At 31.5% G+C, this 26,941-nt stretch overlaps 2 protein-coding genes across 2 annotated transcripts in view; one reads left to right on the top strand and one right to left on the bottom strand.

Moving 5' to 3' along the window:
• Positions 1-16,488: 16,488 nt before the first annotated feature.
• Positions 16,489-22,373, bottom strand: LOC123275482 (toll-like receptor 7). The gene has a single exon (XM_044743622.1). The coding sequence runs from the start codon at positions 21,904-21,906 to the stop codon at positions 17,908-17,910; it is 3,999 nt and encodes a 1,332-aa protein (XP_044599557.1). The 5' UTR covers positions 21,907-22,373; the 3' UTR covers positions 16,489-17,907.
• Positions 22,374-22,710: 337 nt separating this feature from the next.
• The window catches only part of LOC123259100 (dynein beta chain, ciliary-like), a 44,381-nt gene continuing 40,150 nt past the window's right edge, over positions 22,711-26,941 (top strand). The window contains exons 1-8 of the mRNA XM_044719367.1: positions 22,711-22,758; positions 24,389-24,517; positions 24,588-24,821; positions 24,892-24,999; positions 25,381-25,600; positions 26,111-26,263; positions 26,386-26,597; positions 26,671-26,901. Coding sequence (XP_044575302.1) covers positions 22,711-22,758; positions 24,389-24,517; positions 24,588-24,821; positions 24,892-24,999; positions 25,381-25,600; positions 26,111-26,263; positions 26,386-26,597; positions 26,671-26,901 — 1,335 coding nt within the window. The remainder of the gene's footprint in view (positions 22,759-24,388; positions 24,518-24,587; positions 24,822-24,891; positions 25,000-25,380; positions 25,601-26,110; positions 26,264-26,385; positions 26,598-26,670; positions 26,902-26,941) is intronic.

Below are 26,941 nucleotides of genomic sequence, written 5' to 3'. Positions count from 1 at the left end.
TATATTGATAAAATTTACACGAACTTGGAAGAAAAGTCTTATTTGGAAACACAACAGCAGTAAATAAATAACACTTGTCAATTTCTACTGGCCGTATTTTATTTTCACCATCAATAAAAAATATTATAAAATATAGTTAGTAACGAGAAAAATAGCTCTCGGGATGTATTTAATGCCCTGAAGTAGTACTCGATATCCTATGCAGCGCAGCGAATAGTAAAAAAAAAAAAGGTTAAAACAAATACCGTAAAACGTATTTGATTCATTTTAGCATGGAAGAAGAATTAACGCAGTGGACGTTAATGTGAACACCCCGATCGTATATATCGTCGATCACTTTTATTTGCGTTTGTATCCCTCTGGTACTCTGTAACTCTGTACTCTGTAGCATGGTCTCTACCCTTTACTCTATATACTCTGTATACTCGTACATCGTATATCGTACAGTACTGCTTCTATCCAGAGCATCGTCCCAGTAATATATATGCATCGTACCGTGTGACTCCCATTTTTCGTTCTCTCAATTCCGACTGCCGGAAAAATCGTTCAGCATGACGTTAAATATACACCTATATACTTATACCTGCACACACTATTAACTTTTCATGACCCTTTATGTTTATACGTTGTATTAGCGTCAGTTCACATTTTTAGCTTAACAACCGACTACTTTTGGTTCTTTACTCATAATTTCTGAGTACGTTTGTTTGCGTAAAGCTTAACTAGCAACCTTGCAGTCACTATGTGACTGCCGTGACTTGTGAATTATAAATAAATAAAAATTTGCTTTATTAAATAATGAATTTTGTTAAATTGTACTGTACTTTCTTAACTATTGACGTTTTTAAATATATAAGCTCATCCCGATGTTACACTCATTAAGAGCTTTCATTTGAGTACCCACATGCATTTTTGATATATTTGATATATTTTACAAATATCAGAAATATCATATATATATATATATATATATATATATATATATATATATATATATATATATATATAAAATATATGAAAAATTCATGTGGGTACACGGAAAAAAGTAAACTGTAATATTCACTCGGATTCCGGTTAATTTTTATAGTTTCAAACAGTAAAGCGGACATCGGGGTGGCAAAAATATAAATATTACAGAACTTAATGTAGAAAGTATAAAGCCACAATTTATAATTTAATATCCAAAATAAGTGATTAATAGCTGTCACTATAGTAAATAACGACTCTTTCATCTTAAAAAATTACAGATTCAAACAGTAAAAATTGCCATTTCAATATGTAGTCCATATTATGAGGAGAAGGGGAACTCAGATAAAAGAGAAAGGGGTCTCACTCTGGGAGAATTTAACATTTCAAACAGTAAAAATTATACTTTTACAATATACATTTTACCAGTCCAAGCAAGTCAATAATTACAGTTTGATTTTTAGCGTTGCGTTTAAAATTTACCATTTTACTTTGTAAATATTGACGTTGCTTGTATTAGAAATTCACTAACTTTATTTTATACTTTTTACATATCATAAGATCATTTTCTAAGTAAGAAATGATAAATATCAAAGTCTGAATTCTTAATTATTATACTTTAACATTTTAGACATTTACATAGCGAATATTACGATTTGAAATAGTATTTTCTTCCATGTAAAGAGTAAATTGTAACGTTTAAATTGTAAATATTATAAAGTGAATAGTAAAATCACGATTTTACTGTTTGAAATGGTAATTTTTAGCAGTTGATCATTACTTATTATAAATCAACTGTTATTTATTACAGTTTACTTTTTTCCGTGTACTTAACCCTTCAGGACATGGGTTATGAGATTTTTTCTCACGCAACAACATTTAACATAATGGATGTCGCTGCAGTGCAAGTGAGACACTAAAAAACACCCATGTCCTGAAGGGTTAAATCAAAGGTCTCGATGAGTGTATCATCAAAATGAGCTTATATCTTTAAAAATATCAATAATTTAGAAATTATATTGTATTTTGTCAATTTATGATATTTTTAAAGATATAAGCTCATCATGATGTTACACTCATCGAGAGCTTTCATTTGAATACCCACATGCATTTTGATATATTTTTCATATATACATATATATATAAATATATAAAATATATGAAAAATTGATGTGGGTACTCAAATGAAAGGTCTCGATGAGTGTAACATCGGGATGAGCTTATATCTTTAAAAATGTCAATATTTCACATCATAAGAGGTCATTTCTTAATTATGTATCTAGAGATAGAGCATTTTCAAATGCAACTTAAATATTGATCATAATTAATTGACTATTGGTGAGAATGAAATGAAATCTTGAAAAGGCACAAATTCAAGTCAAGACCTTTGCAATGACATAAAATTTTTAAGGACATAATAAAAATTTATAGATTGTAAAATTTTTGATAAACTAAAAAATTTTCTCAAGTTTTGAATAACTTCATAAAAAGTAAGTACTAATTTAACTCTAGCGTATCAAATGAACGTCCTTAACTCTTACATAATTTTTTCGATCTATTCTACGACAGTACATACTATAGAGTGACTTAAATATAAGAGCGACTACTCTTTGAACGGGACATAACAATGTTATCTGCGATGACTGTCTTATGTCGCCAGATCTCGAGCTTTCAACGGGAGTGTCATTTATAAAAACGCCTGCTTCCTGTCTTGTCCAACCGCCTTTATCCGCTTTTCCTTTTTTTTTCTCTATACTGCTATGCTGGTCTTATTTCGCTCGACATCTTACTGTATATACATACGTATCTTCCTTATAGTTTAAACTTTTAGCTAGATATTTTATTTCGGATTTCATTGTTCAACTAAGCCGATCACGACAGGGCTTCTCCTTAGCTTTTATTCCCTCTTGACGACACCAGCACGAGCACCAGCTCATATAATACATACATACATACAAAATAAACCACAACGCGTGTCTACTCTTCATATCATTCTCGTCTTTGTGTCATATATCAGTAAGGAGGTCGCGTCGACGTGGTATCATCCGGCGCGAGGTCTCGCTCGTGTGAACAACCAAATCTTAACGCCATCCACATCCACCTATGACCCCGCTCTATATTCTGCTTTCTGCATTCAACATTCTCCATACTGTGCACTCGATGTACAAGATATATAACACGATGTATAATATTACTATGCATGTAGATAAATACCCCCCTCGAATGGATCTTGTGCTTATGTATGATCGATTAAACGTCTCATAAGCGCAAATACACCTTGGAAGTTTATAATCCGAGATCGAGCGTACCTCCAAGTGGCACGCGCCAACTATATACTAACACGGCCCCGATAGGGTACACCCGCTTACGTTGAGTGTCTTTACTTTACTTGGTACGAGGCTAATCAAAACCGATTGAGACCCGATGCTTAAGCGAGTCGTCGTGCTTGTTACCGTGTCTTAATGTGTTTAACGTTTTAATTATCCATTAGCTGATTTTGTCAAGATGTTAATTTATGAGCTACCAATTTATTCTAAGGCAGAGCTTAAAGTGCTCGAAAATTATCTACATTGATAAAAGAAAATCTTTAATCAAGATAATTGTTTTGAAGAATTTTTTTTGTCATTTGTTTGTAAATTTAGCCTACATTTTTATCATTTATTGCTAACTAGCAACCATGCAGTCACTATGTGAACTATCAATAAATAAAATTTTGCTTTACAAAATAATGACTTTTATTAAATTGCACTGTACTTTTTTAACTATTGACCTGATGTTACACTTATCAAGAGCTTTCATTTGAGTACCCACATGCATTTTCATATATACATGTATATAATATATAATATATATGTATATATATATATATATAAATATATAAAAAATTGATGTGGGTACTCAAATGAAAGGTCTTGATGAGTGTAACTTCAAGATGAGCTTATATCTTTAAAAATTTCAATAGTTCACAAGATACAAGGTAATTTCTTAATTATATTAAATTACTCTGTACTTTCTTAACTATTGACGTTTTCAAAGATATAAGCTCATCCCGATGTTACACTCATCAAGAGTTTTTATTTGAGTACCCACATGCATTGTTAATATATTTTTCATATAAACATATATATAATATATATAAATATATGAAAAATTGATATGGGTATTCAAATGAAAGGTCTCGATGAGTGTAACATCGGGATGAGCTTATATCTTTAAAAATGTCAATAGTTCACAAGATACAGGGTCATTTCTCAATTATGTATCTAGATATAGAGCATTTTCGAATACAGTCTAAATACTTATCATAATAAATTGACTATCGGTAAGAATGATATGAAAACTTGATAAAACACAAATTCAAGTCACGACTTTTCCAACTATACCAAATTTAACCATAAAACCCCATTTTATCATATAAACATACTGGCCACAAAATTTTGCTGATTTTCTTAATAATATAGATGATCTATCGATCAGACGGGAATCTGCCAATGAGGAAATTGGAGCTTTTTTGAAGTCCAAAATTTTTTCTGTTTACCAAAAAATTGTCAATTCAATACTTTCAGAATTAAAAAATTTTCTTGAAATTTTCAAACTGCAATATTTTTTAAACGCCTCGATCGATTTTAATTTTCTTGGTGGCATTGGACGCAGTATTTTAAGAAAAAAAAGTTCACATAAGATTTTGAGTTGATTGGTCGAAGCATTTTTTAAAAGTTATCTTAAGAAAACATTTTTTTTTCTTTTTTTAATAATTCCATTTTGGAGAATTATTAATATAAAACGCAAAGTACAATAATTCGCACGGTATCTTATATTAGTGAAATATGAGAATAAGTATGCAACAAAAGTAAAGTAAAGTATGCATAATTTAAAGTTTAAAGTTAGTAATGCATAATATATGATATAGTGTGATAATATGTATAAAAAGTGAGTAAGCCATGCCAGAACATAGATATAGATAGGTGAATAAGACGGTGGACAGAACGCGAGCAAGTTATGCGGGTAAAAGAGCACAAAGTCACTTGGCATTCTCTTTGCCGTGAGCACGGTCTCCACTCAGTTCTGCTGGTGTAGTCCAAGTTCAACGAACTCCATCAACCGACAGAGATGAGAGAATCTTACTTTAACTTGTTGGACATTGCGAACTCGCCCAGCTGGCTTTTCCTTATTCCTTATTCTTCTCCTCCCCCTCCCACTCTCACTCTCCGCTCGCTCAAAGATCTCTTTAAGAAACTTTTTGCCCCGACATTCGATTTTAAATTTTGCTTCCGGTTTTTCATCGTCACCAATAAACGTTCGCCGTTCACCACTCACCATTAAATTTTAACTGCTCAAGATCTAAACAGCGAACACCGAACACTTTTAAGTGCAGAGAGGAGTACTACATTAAATTATATAGATAGAGGAAACATAATATATTTAATGTCCTTTCACTTCTTCATATTTCCCATATAATCCTATGAATAATTATTCACGTCACCTATTTATTTTAATTTTAATTTATATTTACATGCAAGAGTTGAGTGTCTATTGACTTTTTGCTTCACTTCTGGTTTATTTTTTTTTTTTTTATTTATCTCATACGCTATTTACCCCCGGAAAAAAAATTATTATAAAAATATGTATCGAAGGAACACAAAAAAGTATCAAGAATTCTAGTAAATATTTTTTTAATTTTTTTTACTGCAATATAACTCGTGTACTTTTTTTACAAACTTTTTCACGGTACATTAAGAATTTAAAAATCAAAAAAAAATTATCCGCCGGAAAATAAGAGAGTGAATTTAATTATTAAATAGTCTGGGTTAACTAAAAATTCCGGATTATATTTTTGTATAATTATTTTTAAATTCCCCATACTGAGAATCCGAATAAAGCGTTACTTTTTTTGACGGTTCTGACTCTTGTATGAGTTGGGGTGAAAAATAAATTCATCGCACATGCTGATACAATACAGCAACATCCGTGATTTTGTACATGATTAAATATGGCATTATATGTACGGTATAATAAAATATTTTGATATAAATTCAGCGTACAGCATTGCGTACTGATTGTGAATACTTTGGATAATAAATGTATACAAACCAACGCTAAAACAGGCACTACATTTTGATTACATTAAATGGCAATAGTACTTAGGTAGTTTACGATTAAATCATACGTTCAACGACTGAAATAATTTAAACGCTGTTTATTGGAGGTGAATCATAATTGAATACATTGATTTAACATCAAACATTTATTGATTTCATTTTTTTTGTTCACTATTAATTAATAAAATTATTCCGACATTCACTTTTGCGTATGACATTTTAATTAACGTTATTAAATAAAATATTGAACTTTCAACATTTTATTAATCAACGCAAATGCATATAAAAGGGAGATAATTAAATTTTATATTTATTATATGAAATATTTCAAATTAAATGACTGTTCTATTGAACGAATAAATAATTTAAACAAAATATTTCATAACAGAAGCAGTAACTAATTTATTTTTATATTTTAATTTAACATCGTTCCAGTTTACACAAATATTAATTTTGTGAATGTTATTTTAAAAAGTAAATGGGATAAAAATAAATAATCTTAGGAATTTTAATGGATTTGCACTTTCCATAAATCTTTCATTTCCGTAAGCACTAAGCGACTGAATGGTTTTTATTGAGAAAAAATATAAAGTGTTAATATCGGTTGGGATTAAATAAAAATATTAATATTGAGCACAAGTTTTTCCGATGGAAATTTCAGTTAGAAAGTAATTTAATGTAATATAAAATCTAAAGTCACATCGAAAGTTGACCCTTTGGGATTGGGATGACAACATAAATTTGGTATTGTTAATAAAAGGTATGAATAACTCCGTTTAATAAAATACCGATATATTATTATTGTACACAGAAAGGTCATCTATCATTTATTATATTACCCTAGTAGAAATGAAATCGAGTTTTTAGCCAGTAACTGGCCAGTTTGACTAGACTTAAACCAGTAACTGGCCAGTGTTATATCGAGTGTCTGTTAAGTAACTGGCTAGTTTTACTAGAGATCTAAAAAAACATGGCGGCTTCAGTAAAACTGTCAATTTAGAATTTTGACATTCAGGGGTTATTAAAATTGTCAGATAAAATAAAAGTGATGTTTAATAAACAAAATGATTCAAAAGTTTCATTTATATTTATATTATATAATAGATAACATCATTAGACTAATAATAATAATAAATCTAACAATAAAATAATAAAATAATTATTTTTAATTGGAGATAATTAAAAAAATATTCATTTAGTTTTTCAATTTAAATAAATTTATTCCATTCATATTAAATTGTAAAAATATTAAGTTTTGTTTATGAACACTTGGATTAATTATTGCTGTAAGATGATCTTCAATACCGAAGTAAACAAATTCACTCATTGTAACTTCATTAGCATTTGGCATTTTTTCGGCCAAAAGTTAGTTATTAAAAATATATTTACTATACATATTTATATATTTTTTATAGATTTTTAATATATTTAAAATATATTTCGACATATTTTTTTTGTTTTTTTTTTCATGGGGGTAAAATTGAGTTACTTAAAAATTTTTTGCTGTAAGAAATTATAATTGAAATAATTCACGGCAAAATTTTTTTTAAAGTGTATCATGAAACTATTATAATTTACAATAGCTTAAATTACAAAGAAATCAGACCATAAAAAGTGACCAAAAAGCATTTCCTGGTGCCCCAATAGTAAATCGCTTATGACTCGTCAGTTTCTAAAAAGACACTTTGCTACCGACCCCATTCTTAGCAGGTATAAAACTTGTTGCTCGAAAAATATGACAATAAAAAAATCTAAGAAATCTGACGCCTCGGAAAAAAATTATTAACTATTTTTTTATAAACTCTATTTTTAAAAATATCATTCACATTATGGAAATTTTATATAAGTTCTTTATGGTCGAAAAAAAAATTTTTAAAGTGTAATTCTTAAAGTTTTATTGCGCTGTGTAAAGTTTATCAAAACTAAGTTAGGCGGTTTGCTACCGAGAAGAGTGTACACTTGTTATTTTTTTGTACCTGAATTTTTACCAAAGGTATGAACAATTAGAGAAGCCTGAAGGAAAAGTGAGGCACGGACAATAAATATTTTTCCCCAACAGATATGTTTTTTTCTTAAAATTCATGTCTCACTTCGTCTCGGGTAGTTTTGAATTTTACGGTGTCCAATTAGCCGGAAGCCGACAGAGTTTCTCTAATTTAGTTTCGGATTTTCTTAGACAAAATTTTTAAGAAAAGTATTGGTTGAAGAAGAACCGTTTTAATTGCATGGATAAATATAAATTTAAATACAAAGCATAAAAATAAAATTTTCATTTCTCACAATAATTAATAGCGTAAAATAAATATAACAAGAGCAACGTATATTTATTAGTTATTACTATTTATATTCAAAATGAACAGTTAACTAAAAGTAACGATAATTGATGGATAGTTAATTATTCGGTCTATTGTGTTGTATTTTACTTAGCGAAATATGAAGATGAAGGATTATTATGTAAGAGAATTAGAGCATATAAAAGTGTTTGCGCGAATTTATAATATTTCCGTATTAATTTGCATTGTAGTTTAATTTAACCATAAAAGCGTTTAATTAATTTCCATCATAGATACAATTTTATTTAAAAATAACAATGGTTAATAATATAATAAAATTTATAATTTACAACGGAATTTTTTATTTTATCTCACATTGACTAGAAGTTGTTAATGAAATTTTAAATAATGTTGCTGAGTCAGCATTAAATAATGAATTTATTATTTGAAAAAAAATATAACTCACTGATAGTTAATTATATTTATTAATAAAATGAAAAATAATAACGTTGCATAACAGTATTTTTGAAATTAAATTTATTCAGTGCATTGATAATTAACGAGCTCATAAAAATAATTATTTTTATTATTGAAAGAATAAGCAAAATTTTCTGGCCAGTGTATTTATATGATAAAATCAGTTTTTTTAGTGAAATTTAGTGTCATTGCGAAGGTCTTGATTTGAATTTGTGCCTTTTCACGGTTTCATATCATTCTCACCAATAGTCAATTTATGATGATAAGTATTTAGACTGCATTCAAAAATGCTCTATCTCTAGATGCATAATTAAGAAATGACCTTGTATCTTGTGAACTATTGACATTTTTAAAGATATAAGCTCATCCCGATGTTACACTCATCGAGACTAGTTAAAAAATTACAGTGCAATTTAACAAAATTCTTTATTTAATAGAGCAAAATTTTATTTATTTATAGTTCACAAGTCACGGCAGTCACATAGTGACTGCAAGGTTGCTAGTTATTTTTAATGTATTTTTAAAAAATTATAAAAATATTTTTTTCTCGGTTGATATCATTGGATGTTAAATTATTGGAAAATATAAGTTGAGCGTGCTCACACTCATTACTTGGACATACGTGTACGTATATATAAAACTGATGAGGCCGCATCAGGGCCATTACCGTTTACGTTTATTCTCGTACATCATTATTATCGTGAATGCAAAAGCGCGATAGAGATGCGCTGATTGAATTTTGTAGGGAGAGAAAACGAGAGGAGCAGAGAGAGAGATCGGTTGAGTTAAATTTTCCCTTCAGATGTTGTTTAATTCTGAATAAACAGGGGTTTAAATTTAACCGGATCACTGATTTCGTTAGCAATCGATTACGTCGAATCGCATCAGTCTAGATAAAAGAAAGGCCGAGAGAGCATATAATAATATAACGTAAGTTGTGTAGACGCGTGTACTCTACAGTATACATTATATTGAGCACAATGTACAGCACAAGTTAAAGCTAAAGAGGGTTCGTCCTATCTATATGAAATATATATAACAAGTACTAGAAAACGACGTCTGGATGGATGATTTCTCCTCTTTCCATGTCACTGAAGTACTTATTAATATTTATCGCGTCACCGCAGCTATTTTCCCCCTTGTAACGTCATATATAATAAGAATACACCTTCACGCTCGTTAAAAATTGCAAAATCAGTTGAATAAAATTTCGTCTTCTTCTTGTACTCTATTATCATAATACATTTTCAAAAAAATATAAATTCAACTATTATATAACAGTCTACCTCTTTGCTATTCATATATACTCGTAATATAATTGTGATGATCATCAGTTGGTGCATAACTACCCTTATCTATAGCAAAGTAAACTATCGATCTCGAGTTTTTCCGTGCAGCAATACGTATAGTAACGATGAACGATGAAATGAATATAAGTACTTATACTTATACCTAACTATTCTATTCAGTCTGTAAAGAAGTTTGGTGTAAATATAGAAAATAATTATTTTAGCACACATATATTCTACAAATAATACAATGATATAATATTGATGATATAACATTCTAAATTTACTGGATTTTCAATTTATCTCATTAAATTATGAAGATTTTTAGAATTCTATCCATACATAAAAAAAATGGAAACTTTTAGCATTTTTGCATCGGAAAAATTTTTATTTCAAAATGGTAATCGGAAAAAATAGACCGGAAAAAATTTTAAAGTTGTGAAAAATTCATATTATTTCATTAAAATTATTATAAAATAAAAATTATAACAATAATAATTGTATCACACCCACAATTTTCCTAAAGACCAAGCACCCCCAGAATGATCGCTCCATTTTTTGTTACAAAAAAAAATATTATTATTATTATTATTATTATAATTTTTATTTTATAAAAATTTTAATGAAATAATATAAATTCTTCATAACTTTAAAATTTTTCCGGGTCTATTTTTTCCGGGATTTTGTCAACATAACCAATTTAATTTTCTTTTCAGTCTGTAAATTTAAAATGTATGTACATATTAAGCAACATCTATAACATTAATAATATTATTATAAATTGTTATTCCACGCAAAGAGTGTTACATGTATATACGATAAGAAAAGAGGCTCGTGAAATTCAAACGTTTTTTCCCGACTATTTTTCAGCATATACGCGACAGCTGGTACGATTTTATGCTTATTAAAAAAGTCGATGCCACGGCAGCTGGTGTCACGTCGCGTGACGAATTCGAAGGAGCAGAAAAGCTATCCGCCAATATTATACATATATACCGTAATGAGAAAAAGGTCCCAGCACAGCACTGTACGGCACGGTTTTTATATAAAAACCCAACACCCACTTTATAGTAGTGATTTTAAGAACCTACGATGTATGTATGAATGTTAACCTTTTTACGGTAAATTATTTTTTTCAACACGTGTGCTTGGCAGCCGATTTCTCACCGAGGGTCTATGGTAAGGTCTAGACGAGTCGATACTCAATGATGTTAAATATATGATACTATATACCACACATACTGGATTCTATTTTTATATACTCGTGTACTGTCGCAAGACTAAACTAAACGTGTTCCATGGGATGTAATGGGGATTGTCGGCTCAGTATTGCTCGCAAGTCTCTTTTACTCATTCGTCACAAGTCAGATCTACGGTTCGTATTATACTGTTAGTGGATTGGACTTGCGACCCTTGATTTGATGCGGCCTCGTCTATAGATGTTCACGTGCATGTATTTTCACAGCATGGACTTCACTGCTCTATAACGTGATATGATGTATGTATACCGATAATTTAACTAACCCCGGGACTCAACTGACAGACAGACGTAGTATAGACGACAAAGGATAAATTTGTATTATCGAAAAAGGAAACTAATTTTCTATGCTCAAACTATTACGTTTTAAATAAACACACCTCTGGGGTATAAGTCCGTTATAATTTTTTCGCGCGCTATAAAAGTTATATTAATACATCTTTAGCTTTACCATTCCGGCATACCTGAGTGTAAGTATATATAAAATATATGAGGATAAGTTTGTGTCAATATACGTGGGTTTATCTTTACCACGAGTGGTTAATACATTCGACAAACACTTATGTCGAGTGTAAATATACTCGATAAATATGTTATGGCTTTGAAATATATTAAGTGTACAACTTGTATTGTATATTATGTTTGCATTTTATTATTTTATTAAACAATGTTTTAACATTCGACTTTATATGTCTTGTGTTATGTGTTTACCCACTGCTAAATTTACGGTTTGGTTAATATTTAGCGTGTGTACTCAATAAATTATTAACAAGTACGAATAAGTAATCAGTAATAAAACACAAAGATTTACAAATGTAACGAAAAGTTTATGAAGCATAAATATTGTTACTGGTTAGGATTGTGTTGAGTTGTTTGGTAAAGTTTCATACAGTGGAGGAATTTTTCCATGAATTTCATATTAACAAAAAACTATTTTTACACAATAGACCAAACAGTAAAAGTAGAATATGTGAATTTTAAATTGCGTGTGGAATTAAGGCCGAGAATAACTTTTCTGTCAACTGTAATATGTTTCCGACGTATTTTGTCATCGTTGGGGCCCTTTTTGCTCACACACTCCCGCATGACTTATTTTTTTTTATCTTTCTTGTGAATATTATTCAGATATTAACTTTAATATATACAGATAGAGATAAAGATACAGAGATGTGTATCAGTGTGTGTAGAGGTCCAAGTTTCGCGGCTAAGAAAACCCAACAATTTCATCGTAAGTTACGAAAACGAGCTAAGGCCGAAACAACTTGCATCCAACACTAACACTACCAAAGAAAGTTAAGAAATTCACATGCCGACATTTATATACATACATACATATATATATTTATTAGACTAAAGAAGAGTAAAGAAGAAGTTGTAGTTATATAGAGGTTACTTGGGAAAACTTTTAAAACTTTGTGATCTCATATATATGTATATATGCCATCGAACTGTGGAACTATTCCTAACATCACTCATCAGCTCAACGATTTATAAAGTTACATAATTATAATAATAACAGTAATTATTATTATTTTTTTCTTTATTATAATTAAATACTTTTCTCTCTTTCAAATCTTACTTTGCTTGGGTCGTAAATCCCCTCTATCTAAAAAACTAAAGATGAAATGTTACGCATGACGTCAAGAATTTGAAACAAGGCCCTCAGTTTTATCTAAGGATTAATTTTGTTTTAGTATTATTTTTTTAAGTTTTTAAGAACATATTGAGTTACAAACGCCATAAGGCGTGTTATTATTTAACGAGCTTATAAAAAATTTAATTTCTTTATGCTTAAGGAGGTTTGAGCGAATCTAATGTAAAAAATAATTTCCAACTTTGAGCTTTGAAATTAAGTATTACGTATAAATAAATACGTCATTTATCTAATCCCAAATTTTAAAAAAGATTCACCGTTTAGTTACTTAAATATTAAATTTTAAAAATCACATATTTTATCTCTTTATACACGGGCTCTTATGGCGGACAAACGTTTTGTCGAGACTTTAATTATTTTTTTCAATACTAACCTCCCAACTTTAACGGATAAAAAACTATACCCAAGAAAGTTGGATTATTGCAAAATATAAAAACAATTTAATAATAATACATTACCGATATAATTTTTGAAATATTTAAAGTCAAATTTTATGTTTGTAACTCGCTTATCGTCAGCTATTTATTCGAATAAAGATTTGACAACATCGCGTCAACAGCTGAGAAAAAAGAAAAGGATAGAAATATAGTTACAGAGAGAGAAATGTTTAACTCACACACTCATCCACGTCTCTGTTATGGGTATAATCAAGCGCGCTATTGCCAAATTTGTTTATTTATTCCGGCAAGTAATAAATACGAAAGTCATTTTATTACTTTACTTTATTGAATAAGTAAAAATCATCAATTATTAAATCGTTTAAATTATTTTAAATTAAAATAAAGAATTTTGACGAATATTGGGAAGACTAAAATTAAAAAAAAATTTTAACTCATTAGTTACGCTCGAGCTTCCTTAATGAAAAATTTAAATAAAAAATACTTATTGAAAAATTATTTACGGATTATTAAATCAGTCACCATCTGAGCTGTGACTCGACCCTTAAGCCCAGATAATAATAAATAACCCCCAACTAGAAGACGTATACTCTGAATTATTATAAACGATGTATTATATCGTATAATCCCGATAAATTTATTAATACGTTTTAATAAACTCGATCAGCGAAGATTTATGAGGATGAAACTTATAAAGAGAAATCTCAAGAAATCTAAAGGTATTGTTGAAGATAATGATAACGAGCAACAATGTATGACGAGGTGTCAACAATCAAGAATTTAGTGGTAAAATTATGAGGTAAATTGTTAGGTTGTCCAAAACAACCACATCAGAGTAACAATCTCATACAGATAATGTTGCCATCAAGACGATCATCGATAATGTTTAATGTACGTGTGTGAGTATGTGTATGTGAGGACGGTCATTATATACATATTATATTATATTATCTGTGTAGACCATACACCACACCACTCTTTGTATTCGCCATACAGGTATTGTATAATATAATATGATATAATATAATACGGGCCGATGTGTATGATGTGATGTGAATTTGTGGTTTTCCTCAGAGTGCACCAGCTCGGTATACTCCTGTGATGAGGACACGCCGGCTAGGACGTGGACGTGAGAAGCGATTTTATCCGAGACAAAGAACAAAAAACCCTCTGATGCTTAACTACGCCTCTATGCTGCTCTACACACTCTATATAAATAAAATTTATTTATGTCATACTCATAAAGAAATTAAGGTGGTCTACTTTGTCATCTGTCTGTATCATTTACGTCGCTCTGTTTCTTCTAATAGAATCTACAATAATCCGCCTCGTCAATATACTACTCCATTTATCATTTTGATTTATTGTATTTGTTTTTTCTATCAGTCATAAATATTTTACCTTTCATTTATCACTAAGATTATATCCTCCTGCTCATTCTGCGCTGATAAAAATTTTATTCTCCCTTTTATAGTTCTCATCGTGAAAATATTACGAATTAAATGTTTAATTTAAGTACACTTTATTTTATAAACAATCAAGCTATTGAAAAAATTTTATTAGATTTTTGTTTTATAGCCCGATCTGTTTGTTTGGAGGATTAAATTTTTTTCAATCGCTTGATAGAAAATAACATCAATAAAAAAATTAAACTCGAGTGATATTGAGTTAGTTAGAATTTTATTTTGTATTTTAGTTTTAGTTTACTTATTAAACTCGATATATTTATCCGAACAATTTAATTTTTCAATACAAGATTTTTTTATCGTCGATAAAAAAAAATTTCAATGAAGAGCTATTAATATTTTAATAACATTGAAAAAGCTTTTCGAATTCCGGAAATTAAATTTTTGCAATATTCACATTTTAGTTTTTTGTTTTAAAAAAAGAGTTATTTATTCGAACAAAAAAATATTTTCAATAGTTTAAAATAATACTTGAACTAAAAGAAAAAAATTAAAAATGAAAAATTCATTGAATGCAGAACAATAAATTGTTTGAAAAAATTTTAGCGATTCAGGTAAAGACAGATATAGCAAAGTATAATAATAAACTAAATGTAAAAGGGATTAAATTGACAATTGTTAAATTCCAAAGATAACGGAATGCGAACGGTTGTACAATGAGAGTAAACGCTGAGAATGCGTTGCCAATGTAAAATTAGTTCCTCCTTGAATCGGTAGTGAGAACAATTCGGCGGTGTAGTACTGTACTACAATTGAACGCGATTATTCGGTTTTGAGAGTACTGTTTGAAAAGCCCGTGAGATCACGAGAGCAATAAAGCCCTGCTATTAATTAGTTATAATATTAATTTACATCCAAGTCAGATAATTATACAATTAACCGTCCCGAATCAATAATTAAATTTATAAAAAATTTATGGATTAATTAATAACCTTTATTTTTTAATGATTACTCTCCAGGAATAATTATCAAGTTAAATTCAGTATATTGTATCAAACTAGAAAAACTATTATTTAAATTATCGTATTTAAAATCGAAGTCACGTATCAATTACGAATAAATCCGAGGATAATTTAATATATAACTTACCTCTCTTCGTACTCGGCTCAGTGTCCAATTAGTCAGTGTGAAAACATGATATTCTATTGTTACACGAATACAATGAATGAGAGATATTATATTGAAGCGTAATTTCAATTATTCTTTCTCGAACAATTCAAATTAATTTATAAACTTTTTAATAAATTTAAAAATACACTACATGATGTATTAATTTATATTTAAATTATATAACAAAGGACAGGAAGGGGGTTTGACTTTTAACAAAGATAATATAAATAAAATGCGTGTTTAATTGAAACGATAACGTAAGTTATAAATTTATTCACATGATTTAAATAATCGAATTATAGCAAATGTACAATGTGTATTTTTATTTTTATTTATTCTTTTAAGGGCAAATGTACGTACGTCGTACAAAAGTATGAGGCTTATATTTTATTTATAATAATATTATTATTATTTATATTTATATTTATTTATTTATATTTTATTTTTTTTTAAACTTAGTCTCCGGATGTACATTTATTATTCAATAATTCTTTATGGCGAGTATATCTTACATCAGGCATAATTACATACATATTTACATATCATACAACAACGTTTTTTTTTTTAATCTCTCTTACTCTTTACTCTGTCAGTCATATAAAATTACAAAAACATTGCCTAGCTAATTTAACTCTCATATTTCCAGCACACTAACTTCTTTTTTATTTTCTTTTTATTGTTACCTTTTTCTCAAAACAAATTTTATTTTTATACACATTTTTAGATTTATTTATTTATATATATAACATATGTTATAGTAAATATTTACAGCGGTGCCACGTTATGGAGTCGAATTGAGTCGCTAAATCCGTATACGCGTGACCATTTAATTAAGCATAATTTATTAGTTAAGTAAATAATTATTTAAGTTAATTTAAGTCTGTGGCGAGGTAGGCCATCGGTAAATTTACAACACAATCCTAGTTTATTTATTTCATCAATTATTCGTTAATTCATTATTTTGTTTGTTTGTTTATTTGTTTTTGATCAAGGACGGGCAGAATACTATTGTCAAAACAATAAAAATAAATTTAATTAATCAGTACGTTAATAAAAAAAAAAAAAAATAAACAAAAAAACAATATTATTGTGAGAACTCGTCAGTCAATAACTAAAAAATTGCATTACTTTTATTGTTCTCAGCAAATCTTTAAATTCTTTTGATTCAGCTATTTACCGGCAATCATTATAATAATATCAGTATCAATATTTAACAATAATAATAGTCATATTAATAATAATAATAATAAGAATAATAATAATTGTAATATTAATAATAATAGAAATAATATTAAATAATTGTATTAAAGAACAATAAAATGTTTTTTTTTTTTCGAGTGTTTAAACAATCAAAACGTTTGTGCGAATTCGTTAAAAATATAATCGCTCCCAAACGGTACAAGTTTATCGCAAGATTATATCGTGATAACAGAAAAATAATAAACTAAAGAAAAGGATGAGTCAGTAGTTTTTTTCAAACAAAGCTAAAGAATTTAATATATATATATTATATGAATCACATTTTATTCCACTGATGAATGAAATAAAGTTGTTGGATTTTTTTTGTTTACTTTTGTCAGCACACTTTGTTTTACTTAAACAAACTTATTGTCCGTATTCACTAAATTTTAAATAATAAAAATAGAGAAAAAAAAACCATATTAATTAAGACATATATCACAAAAGATCTACACAGCGGAAGAAAGTATTACAGGGAACACAATAATTATTATTTGAAATCCTCAGAACACTGCAACACTGGTATAAATATATTACTCTTGATGAAACTTTTTTATTACGGAATTGCCCATTATTATCAGCGTCTCTGACGTCTGGGAAAACCAAAGACAATGCACCCTTTGACTAGACGTCGTCGTGTGTCTTATAAAGGTTTTTAAAAAACCCTTCCTCATAGAATTACACAAGATAAGCTTGTCCAGGAGGCGGATGTTGCTGTTGTCGCCAGGCATTTCGCTCAAGTGTCGAGTAATCAGAGTCAATAGAAGAATAAATATGTTCTGAAAGAGGTCTTCTGCTCTCGTTTATCGCGTCGACAGGTCCTTCCTGGTAAGCCCGGTTCATGGTCAGCCTGGGACTGGGATTAGCAGTGGTAGATCCGCTCATTGAGCTGTCTCTGTTAACGCTACTGCCGACACTTTCACCGAGCCTCTGTTGATTACTTTGCCCGAGAGTCGCGGCGGTTGAATAAGCCGGTGGTGCTTGAAGAAGTTCCGGCGCGTCCTTGAACAGTGGATGGTGATGATGGTGACCGGGAATGTGCCCGTGAACTCTTAGAGTAGAGGTTTCTTTCTCTGGACGGCCCTCCAGAGTGTAAGTGTTGACATTTCTCCTGTAGAGAGAGGATGACTTGTGTCTGAGAGCATCGCCAGGTGGCATAGCGAACCTCAGTCTTTCCCAGAACCGTTTTTCGCCCCACCTGAGCGTGGTAGCTGTTCTGAGATACGGCCTTAATTCGGGATCAGCTTCCGCCTCTGGTGCGACCGGCCCGGCTTGGACGACCACTAATTGACCGGGTCGTCCCCTCAGGGCTTCGTGTACTGCTGCACGAAACTCAAAACGCGACCATTCGGTCTGCAAGAAGTTCCTCGTCAGGACGATAATCACCCGTTTGGAGGCTTCTGCAGCCTCCAGGACCACGGGCGCGGCAGCCCGGAGGCAAGGAAGGTCTCGATGATGAAGACACAGCCGAAGACCACTTGGCCCGTGCTCCAATTCGACTGCTAAAGAATGCAGAACAAAGTCCTCGTCTTTGGGGCTGTAGCAGAAGTATCCATCGTAGAGCCGCTCTTTGTCTTCAGATTGCGTAGACTTTGCCCAGAATCTTACACCGTAACGAGAGTAAGCCCACGTGCGAACTGGCTCGCGGAATATGAACGCCAGAACGGTTATCACCAGCAACAACAAGACTGCTGACAGCGTAGCTGCGACCATTGGAAGGTAATCGGACACCATGATACTCTCGATGACACCACCTTGTGCGTAGTAATCCGAGCAGGCTGTCTCGTTAACATTGAGACGACGTCGGTATGCTGGTCTAGCATCGTTGTTGTAACACCAAACGTCACTTGCGTCGATAACTTTGTGGGCATTGTCCGAGACCCACGATGATAGTTCTTGCAGAAATTTACACCGACATGACCACGGATTCCCTCCGAGGGACAGATCCACTAGACGGGTGTTGAGAGTCACTTGCCAGACCGGAAAGGTGACAAGACGGTTTCCGTTCAGCCGGAGAATTTCTAGTGATCTCAGTGGGAGCAGGGTGAGGTTACCTATGAAGCCTATTAAGTTATTTTGCAGGTAAAGCTCACGCAGGTGAGAAAGGTGCTCGAACTCGAAGCCTTTGAGCTCGTGAATTTTATTGTCCTCGAGGTGGAGAATCTGGAGGTTGTTAAGCCCGTTGAAGGTGCGGTTCTGGATTGACTCAATACCACTGGCATTAACATACAATACGCGCATGTTTTTGCGTCCAATAAACACGTGATTTTGCAACTCGCGGAAATCATTGCCGTCGAGGTAAACCTCAGTAGCGTCCATTGGAATACGTCGGGGTATGTCCTGGGTGCCGAGTCCGGAACAGTCGACGACATTGGTATTCCAAGTTTGGTCGTGATAACACTTGCAATCGGATGGACATGTCATTTCACAATCACAGGCGTCGAAATCACAACAGTGACAGAGCGCAAAGCAATGGGCTTCGTAACGACATAAAAATTGCTCGGGTTTGGCGATAGATGCTGGAACTATTGCTGTACCACGAGGGCCCGATATGCGACACATTGCATTGTCTAAATCCATAACCCGCGGATGCTGTCGAAGCGCACTCATGTTATTGATACCCGGCAGCCAGTCCATAGAACAGTTGCAATTGAAAGGATTACCACCGATATAGAACTCTGGGAGAAATTTACCCTCAGGTACTGGTGTCAATCTCAATGCTGCCAATTCCATTGTTTCAATCATATTGGCATACATATCCACTCGCGTTAAATTAACTTTGTCTGTAAACGTATTTGCTTGTACATTTGTAATGTAATTATTGTTTATGAACAATAATTCAACACTGTCAGGCACAGATAGAGGCATTAAATCGGTAATACGATTATGACTCGCGTCTAAAGTCCGAACTTTTAAATCACGTATTTGATAGTAATTATCCAATCGCTCGATAAAATTACCGTGAATGTCCAACCACTTAAGATTCCGAGGTATAAACGCGTAATCAAACCACTCGATATGATTTTCCGACAAATTAAGCAATAACAAACTTGCGATGCTCGCAAATATTCCGTTAATGTCTGAGAGGAAATTCCCATCGAGACGGATTGCTTCCAGACGGGTATTACGCTCAAACGCGTCACGTTCAACATGCTGGACTTTGTTTCTCGCCAAATTCAATATCTGCAAATTTGGTAGATCCCACAGCATTCCACGTGATAAATTACCAATTTCATTTCCAATCAACCGTAATCCCGTGAGTTGATTTAAATTTTTGAAAGATCCATTGTGAAAATCAGTTATTTTATTTTCACCAAGATCAAGTGTCTTCAAAAAAGTCAAATCACGCAAAGCTTCAGGTATCGCTGTCAGTTGATTTCCACTCAAATCAAGTTCCTTCAAATCAGAGCAGTTACGAAATGCCAACGGGTCCATTGATTTTATTTGGTTTCCCGATAACGTTAAACGATTTAACACAAACAATCCGTTGAGAAGTTGTGGTCCCAAAGTGTGCAAATTGTTATCAGACAATTCGAGAGTATGCAAGTTGTAAAGCGGCAAGAATGCATTGCTCTCAATATGCGAAATAGAATTATTGTGGAGATCTAGGATTTGAAGAAAAAATAAATCTTTGAACATCTTAGCGTCAATTCGCGTTAATGAATTAAACGAAAGATCAAGAATAATGAGTCTTATCAATCCTAAGAATGTCATTTCGTCAACGGTGTCACTGCCAAGACGATTGTCGGCCAAGTTTAGCACCAAAAGCTGCTCGAGTCGGGTGAATGTACCGCGAGGCAAATTCCGTAACTCATTGTGCTCCAGATGGATCTCTCTAAGGTCTCTGGTACTGGCAAACAGCGCTTCCGGCAGTGTATCAAGTGAATTGTAGCTGACATTGAATACACGTAAGCTGGTGAGTCCCGTGAGTGCGTCACTGGCAATTTCCCCGATAGAATTATGCTGCAAATACAGTTCTTGCAATTGTCTGAGCCCGGACAGCGGGCTGTCCTCAGGTAGATTCCTGATCTCATTATGCGAGAGATCAAGAGCGCGTATATCTGCGTGACAATTGGCACGATTGGCACGTACGTCAGCCAGTCCAACCTCACTGATTTCACGGAATTGATTACCGGTCAAATTGAGTATTTGGAGATTGTTGAGCCCGCACAATACATTCCGTGGGAGTACCCTGAGATTACTATCGACTATTTCAAGTGCCTGAAGTTCCCTGAGTCCAGCCAAGGCTTCTGGCACCAGTTCCAAGGTACGACCAGCGCTCCATTCGACGTTCAATGTCCTCAGTGTCAGCCGCTTAAGTTCGTTTAACGGTTGAAACGCCGCTTCAGGAATACGTAATATCTTACAGCTATCAATAATAAGCTCGTGGAGTCCGCTCAACCGGTGCCAACTTTCCCCCGTAATTATGCTCTCAAAGTGATGGACATTACTGCAATCTAAACGCAATTTGAAGGCACCCTCTAGAGGCGGAAACAAAGCAGCAACTCCCGATGGATCCAGTGTTCTTACATTGCAAACCGCAGATCTCGTGTCATTGCCGTCGGAGGACCAGTGACATGATCCCAAAACACCCTCTAGCGTCGAGGTTGCCACCAACCATAATAAACTCACTATTATTACGTACATCCTCGGCATCCAGCTGCATCTCCGAGCCATTATACTCAAATAAACCCCTTTATTATCCGATTTAACATAAATCCCCGGCAATATTTAAATATTGCTTGACCAACACTTTTTATCACATAAAAGTACACCTTTCCATTTTTCAGTCCACCTTGTTCTCCAGTTAAATATCCACTTTAAATCACTCAATACTTAAAAAATACTTAATAATTTTATACAGATTTTATGTCACTTTATCCGAAATCCAAACGCACTCCAGTTTAAATTTATCCGCGCTAATTCAAATAAAATAAATAACTTATTTTTATGTTTAATAAATAATAAAATGCAACTATCCTCGACAACAGCATAATAAAAGCGGTTGCTAGCAATAGTTAAAGTCTTTTTTTTTACGAGTATACAGTACTTGTTACATTAACTATTTATTAATAATAGAATACACGGACCGAGAACAAACACGTACGTTCCACCCGCACGCTCAACTCGCACTGACTCGGCGGTTCTTCGACTGGTTAAGTTGATCAAGAGGACGGTGGCATTTCAGGGGAACTCTTCCCCACCAAAAGTCCAAAGATTCGAGAAATGCTCGCGAGACTGCGCCACCGGACGGCCCTTTCCTCGACAGAAAGGACCAAATTTCTAGCAGCCGAGGAGGTGGGGAGAAATCAACCCCAGTATACTTGTATATTTTACCTTCTATGTATGGTCCTTACACCACTACACTACTACTGTATACATTGTGAATTGCTATGAGCTGTGACGTACCGTAACTGTTCACCTATTTCTCTGTCTATTCCTCTACTCATGGCTGGCCTTAAAAAAAGGACAATAGTTTCTATGTGTCCCCTGGCCCCTTGCGTGCCCCAGCCGTCACCCCTCTGGCAGGTAAGCGATGCACAAAAAATTAAAAAGAGAAATTGGTGGTACAAGCCCACCGGTGACAGTCTCATGGGAGTTTTACTGAATCTTTATATTCCAATATATTTTCATCGATATTTTTATTTCGACGAACGTATATTATTATATTTATAATATATAAATCCCTATAAATTTACTCTGATGTCCTTTTTTCACCCGATAAATCCATAAACCCATTTTAAGCTTAGCTTAAGCTTATTGTTATCATTATATTTGTACGTATGCATTTGGAGTTTTATATAAATTCAAGTATATGTAAACTTTTTGACGACTATATAAAATATATATATAAAATGTATGAATACATGCCGTAGCATCTCCAATCTCCAATTAAAAGTTTGCTTTTTAAGCAGGATTGAATTTCGCGAATTAAAATGAAAAGTAAAGGTATTGATCAAACGAATTTATTATTATTTCATGGCTAGATGATAATGAAAGTAACTCCCGGGGTCGTGGATATAGTGTAATTAATTACTCGACCATATAGTGTATTAAAAATACTTGATATTAATTTAAATTCTAAGATGTAATATTCATAAGATATTTTATAAATCGTTTTCTATTAATTAATTATCCATAATTAATCCCGGAGTATTTACATATTCCTTATTATAATATATAAATATAATACACTTATTTTAAAATCAAGTTACTCGAGTATGTTGTCATTTACATATTTGAATAATTGATTCTCTTCTCAATTATGTTTAATTAATTTGTTGTTTTTTTACGATCAACCGTAAACGATGAATATTTATTGTCACTTGGAAGCTTTAATTAAAATTTATATTTACGCCCGGATATATCTTTGGTCAGATTTTATATTACATTCATGCATTAGAGCTCGAAGGGCTTAGCAGGATGACTTGGACATTTTCTGAGAGAAATCTCTATATTATTACGGAAAATTGAAGAGAGTTACACCGTGAAAAATTGTAATTTTCTTCCATATTTCCGGGCATCAATCTGAATATTACAAAGTGTAAAACTTTTTTATGGATATTTTAGATTGTTTGATACTTGGAAAAAAATTTTTCTACAGAATAAAAAAATAAGGGATTAAATTTTTGGAGGGTTATAAAATTTTTAATAACTGTAATCGTAAAACAGGGAGCAATGCATTTGGTTATTTTTTATTAAAAAATTTAATTCATATTGAGTATCGATTTTCAATAAATTATTTACTCACACTGAGCTGTCAGGGAATAATTCAGTGATTATCTATTCTGATGAAATTAAAAAATTCAATATCACATAAATTTGTTACTCGGAGCAGACTTTCTATTCTATTATCGGTTATAATCATGATCATGTGTGAAACAAGTACTCATTACTATTATATTAATGAAATTAAATTCCTAATTTTCTCCGACTAAAAAAGCGTCGGCTCTGCAGCTACAAATCGATACTACCCGTCCCCTCTGTCTCTTCGCATTCGAACTAAAAATTACACTGCTGAAGATAAAGAAGAGTTCTGTTCTTCAGTATATAATCGATTGTCATTTTTTTCCATCGTCAATATTGACGTTTTGAAGAAATATCATTACCCAAACTAGATAGTTCAATTCGCTTTATTAAAGATAAATATTTATGAAAGATTCAAATGGAGGAAAAAGAAGATAAAAATGATGATCCGCGGGTTGAATTTATTTATCAATATTTAGCGAGATCCAGCAAAATAAAACCTGATAAATGGGCCAAGATGCTGGCAACTGAAGATTTAAAGGTAATAAATTTAAGTAAAACTTGTTACTTATGATCATGAAGAAGTACTGAATAAAATTGTATGGTCCCAGAATATTATTATGAATTTCTTTGGCACTCCTGAGGAGTACATACTGACGATAAATGTATCGTCGAGCGGTGGAATTGTTCCAGCTTTGGGAATTCAATCTAATGTCAAAAATAAATTGTCTTACTTCGTGAAGCGACATCCGGTTATTATTACGGAGACCAATTATAGGGAACTTCTTATTCCTGGAGACATGTCACCCAAACCTATAGATGAATTGTCGATCCTGGTTCAAGAAGTAAGTTATAAATTGATAGCAACATTAAATTTTTATTGAAATTGAAGAATATAGAATTGTTGAATTAAAGGTATATGTTCCAATATTGACAAATCCAGAAAATAGCAATAATTGGCCAGAAATAGTAATCGAAGATGTCAAGAAACACGTTTATGACTTCCAGAGTTCAATCTGTCAGGTCAGTCAAAATCAAAAAATACAAAGTTCAATATTTAGCTTAATAATAATAAATTTAAAAAAATGAAAATAAAAAAGTCTGAACTGCAAAGTCTTAATTAAACAAAATGTAAATTCATTAAAATTTTTTTTATCATTTTACTTTAGTAACATTATCGCAGCTTCTTTTTCTCTTATCTGTTTCAACAATTTCATTTCCGTTTTGTTACGTCAGCATTTCACAGATAATGTTAACCATTTAAAATTTATCTTTCTATTTACATTTCCGAATAGTTCTCCAGAACTAATTAAAAAAGATTTGTATATCTTTAGTTATTTATTTCACCCTTTCATTAATATTTATAAGCATAATGATAATCATTATTATAAAATATTTAAATAGTTGAAAGGCAAAATGACAGGACATACTTTGCTATCGATGCCAATGGGAAATGAGGAATTATTTAAAATGGAAAGACTAACCAACAACGAAGAAATTGATTTGATGTTAAAAAGTAATATCGAAGAAATCGTTATCAGATGGCTGAAGCAAGTTAATGATGTTTTGGAGGAAGCTCACGAACGTCTATCTAACAATGACAATCAATTATTTCCTAGCGCAGGCAAATAAATAATTTAAAATTGTTTTATATTGACGTTTTAATAAGTAAATTGTCTAACTTTATTTTAGAGAATCTTCCATTTGTACGAAAAAACAATTGATTCAAAATTTAATATCACTTTAAAAAACCATTTAATATCATTAATATTTAATAGAGGTATAATATTTTCGATTGGATCATTCAAATAATTTATAATTGGACTATTGCTGTATTAAAATGTTAAAAAATCACCCTCTAAAAAATAAAGAGTTAGACCAATTGCTAATTAGACCGTCGATATAATTATAAATATAAATTAACATACACACAGTAAAAAATTTTGCATCATTTCGTCAAAAAACTTAGTGTTAAAAATTTTTGTGTTAAATATTTAACACTTTTATGTGTAAATTTAACATTTATTCTGATAAATTAACACAAAAAAGTGTTAAATATTTAACATAAAAATTTTTAACACAAAATTTTTTGACGTAATGACGCAAAATTTTTTACTGTGCATATTTTTTGCAGAAGTTACATTCTGGCAAGAAAGATTAAGAAATTTGGAATCAATTTATGATCAAATGTGTGATCCGCGGGTTAAAAAAATAGCTTTTTTACTTGAACTTACTAAAAGTTCATATCTAACATCTTTTGAAACGCTATTCAAAAATATTATCGCAGGTTTGTATTTTAAAATGAATAATATTTAAATTATTGTTTATTCTATTTTGTGAATCAATATTATTGAATATTATTGATACAGTAAATGTTTCCATATTTATCATTTGATATTTTGATTAAAGCAATCGTCAAAGCGCGAGATATTTATTTACACTTAAAACCACTGCAATCGCAGTTTATAGAAATAGAATCAACTGATATTGAAAATTTGAAATTGAAATTGAAACAACTGCTTCATTTAATTTGTCTGGCGTGGGCGAATTCTAAGCATTATTGCACGACTACCAATATTATCTATTTGCTCAATGCGGTTGTGAATCTTTTTATAACTCAGGTTTATTAAATATTTATGGCATTCATTAATCCGACGGATATTATATTCAATAACGATACAATTTTGTTTCCAGGCGATAAAATACCTTGATCCAGGAAATTTATTTCAAACTGACATTAATGATAATCTCGCTAAATTGACACTTGTTCTCGATACTATTGTAAATTTTCGGGATTTATTCGACCAATTTGGAGCGAATATTCATCACTACTTTAAAAATTCACCAGTTGTTCCTTGGACTTTTCACGAAAAGCTCGTTTTGGAGCGATTAATTAGATTTGAGAAACGGCTGAGACAGATTCAGGTAATAATAACAGTAATAATTTATTACGTTAAAAATTTAT

The sequence above is a fragment of the Cotesia glomerata genome, linkage group LG2, assembly GCF_020080835.1.
Source record: "Cotesia glomerata isolate CgM1 linkage group LG2, MPM_Cglom_v2.3, whole genome shotgun sequence".
NCBI lineage: Eukaryota > Metazoa > Arthropoda > Insecta > Hymenoptera > Braconidae > Cotesia > Cotesia glomerata.
The sequence above is the reverse complement of the archived record's forward strand: the minus strand, read 5'-3'. Positions and strand labels throughout refer to the sequence as shown.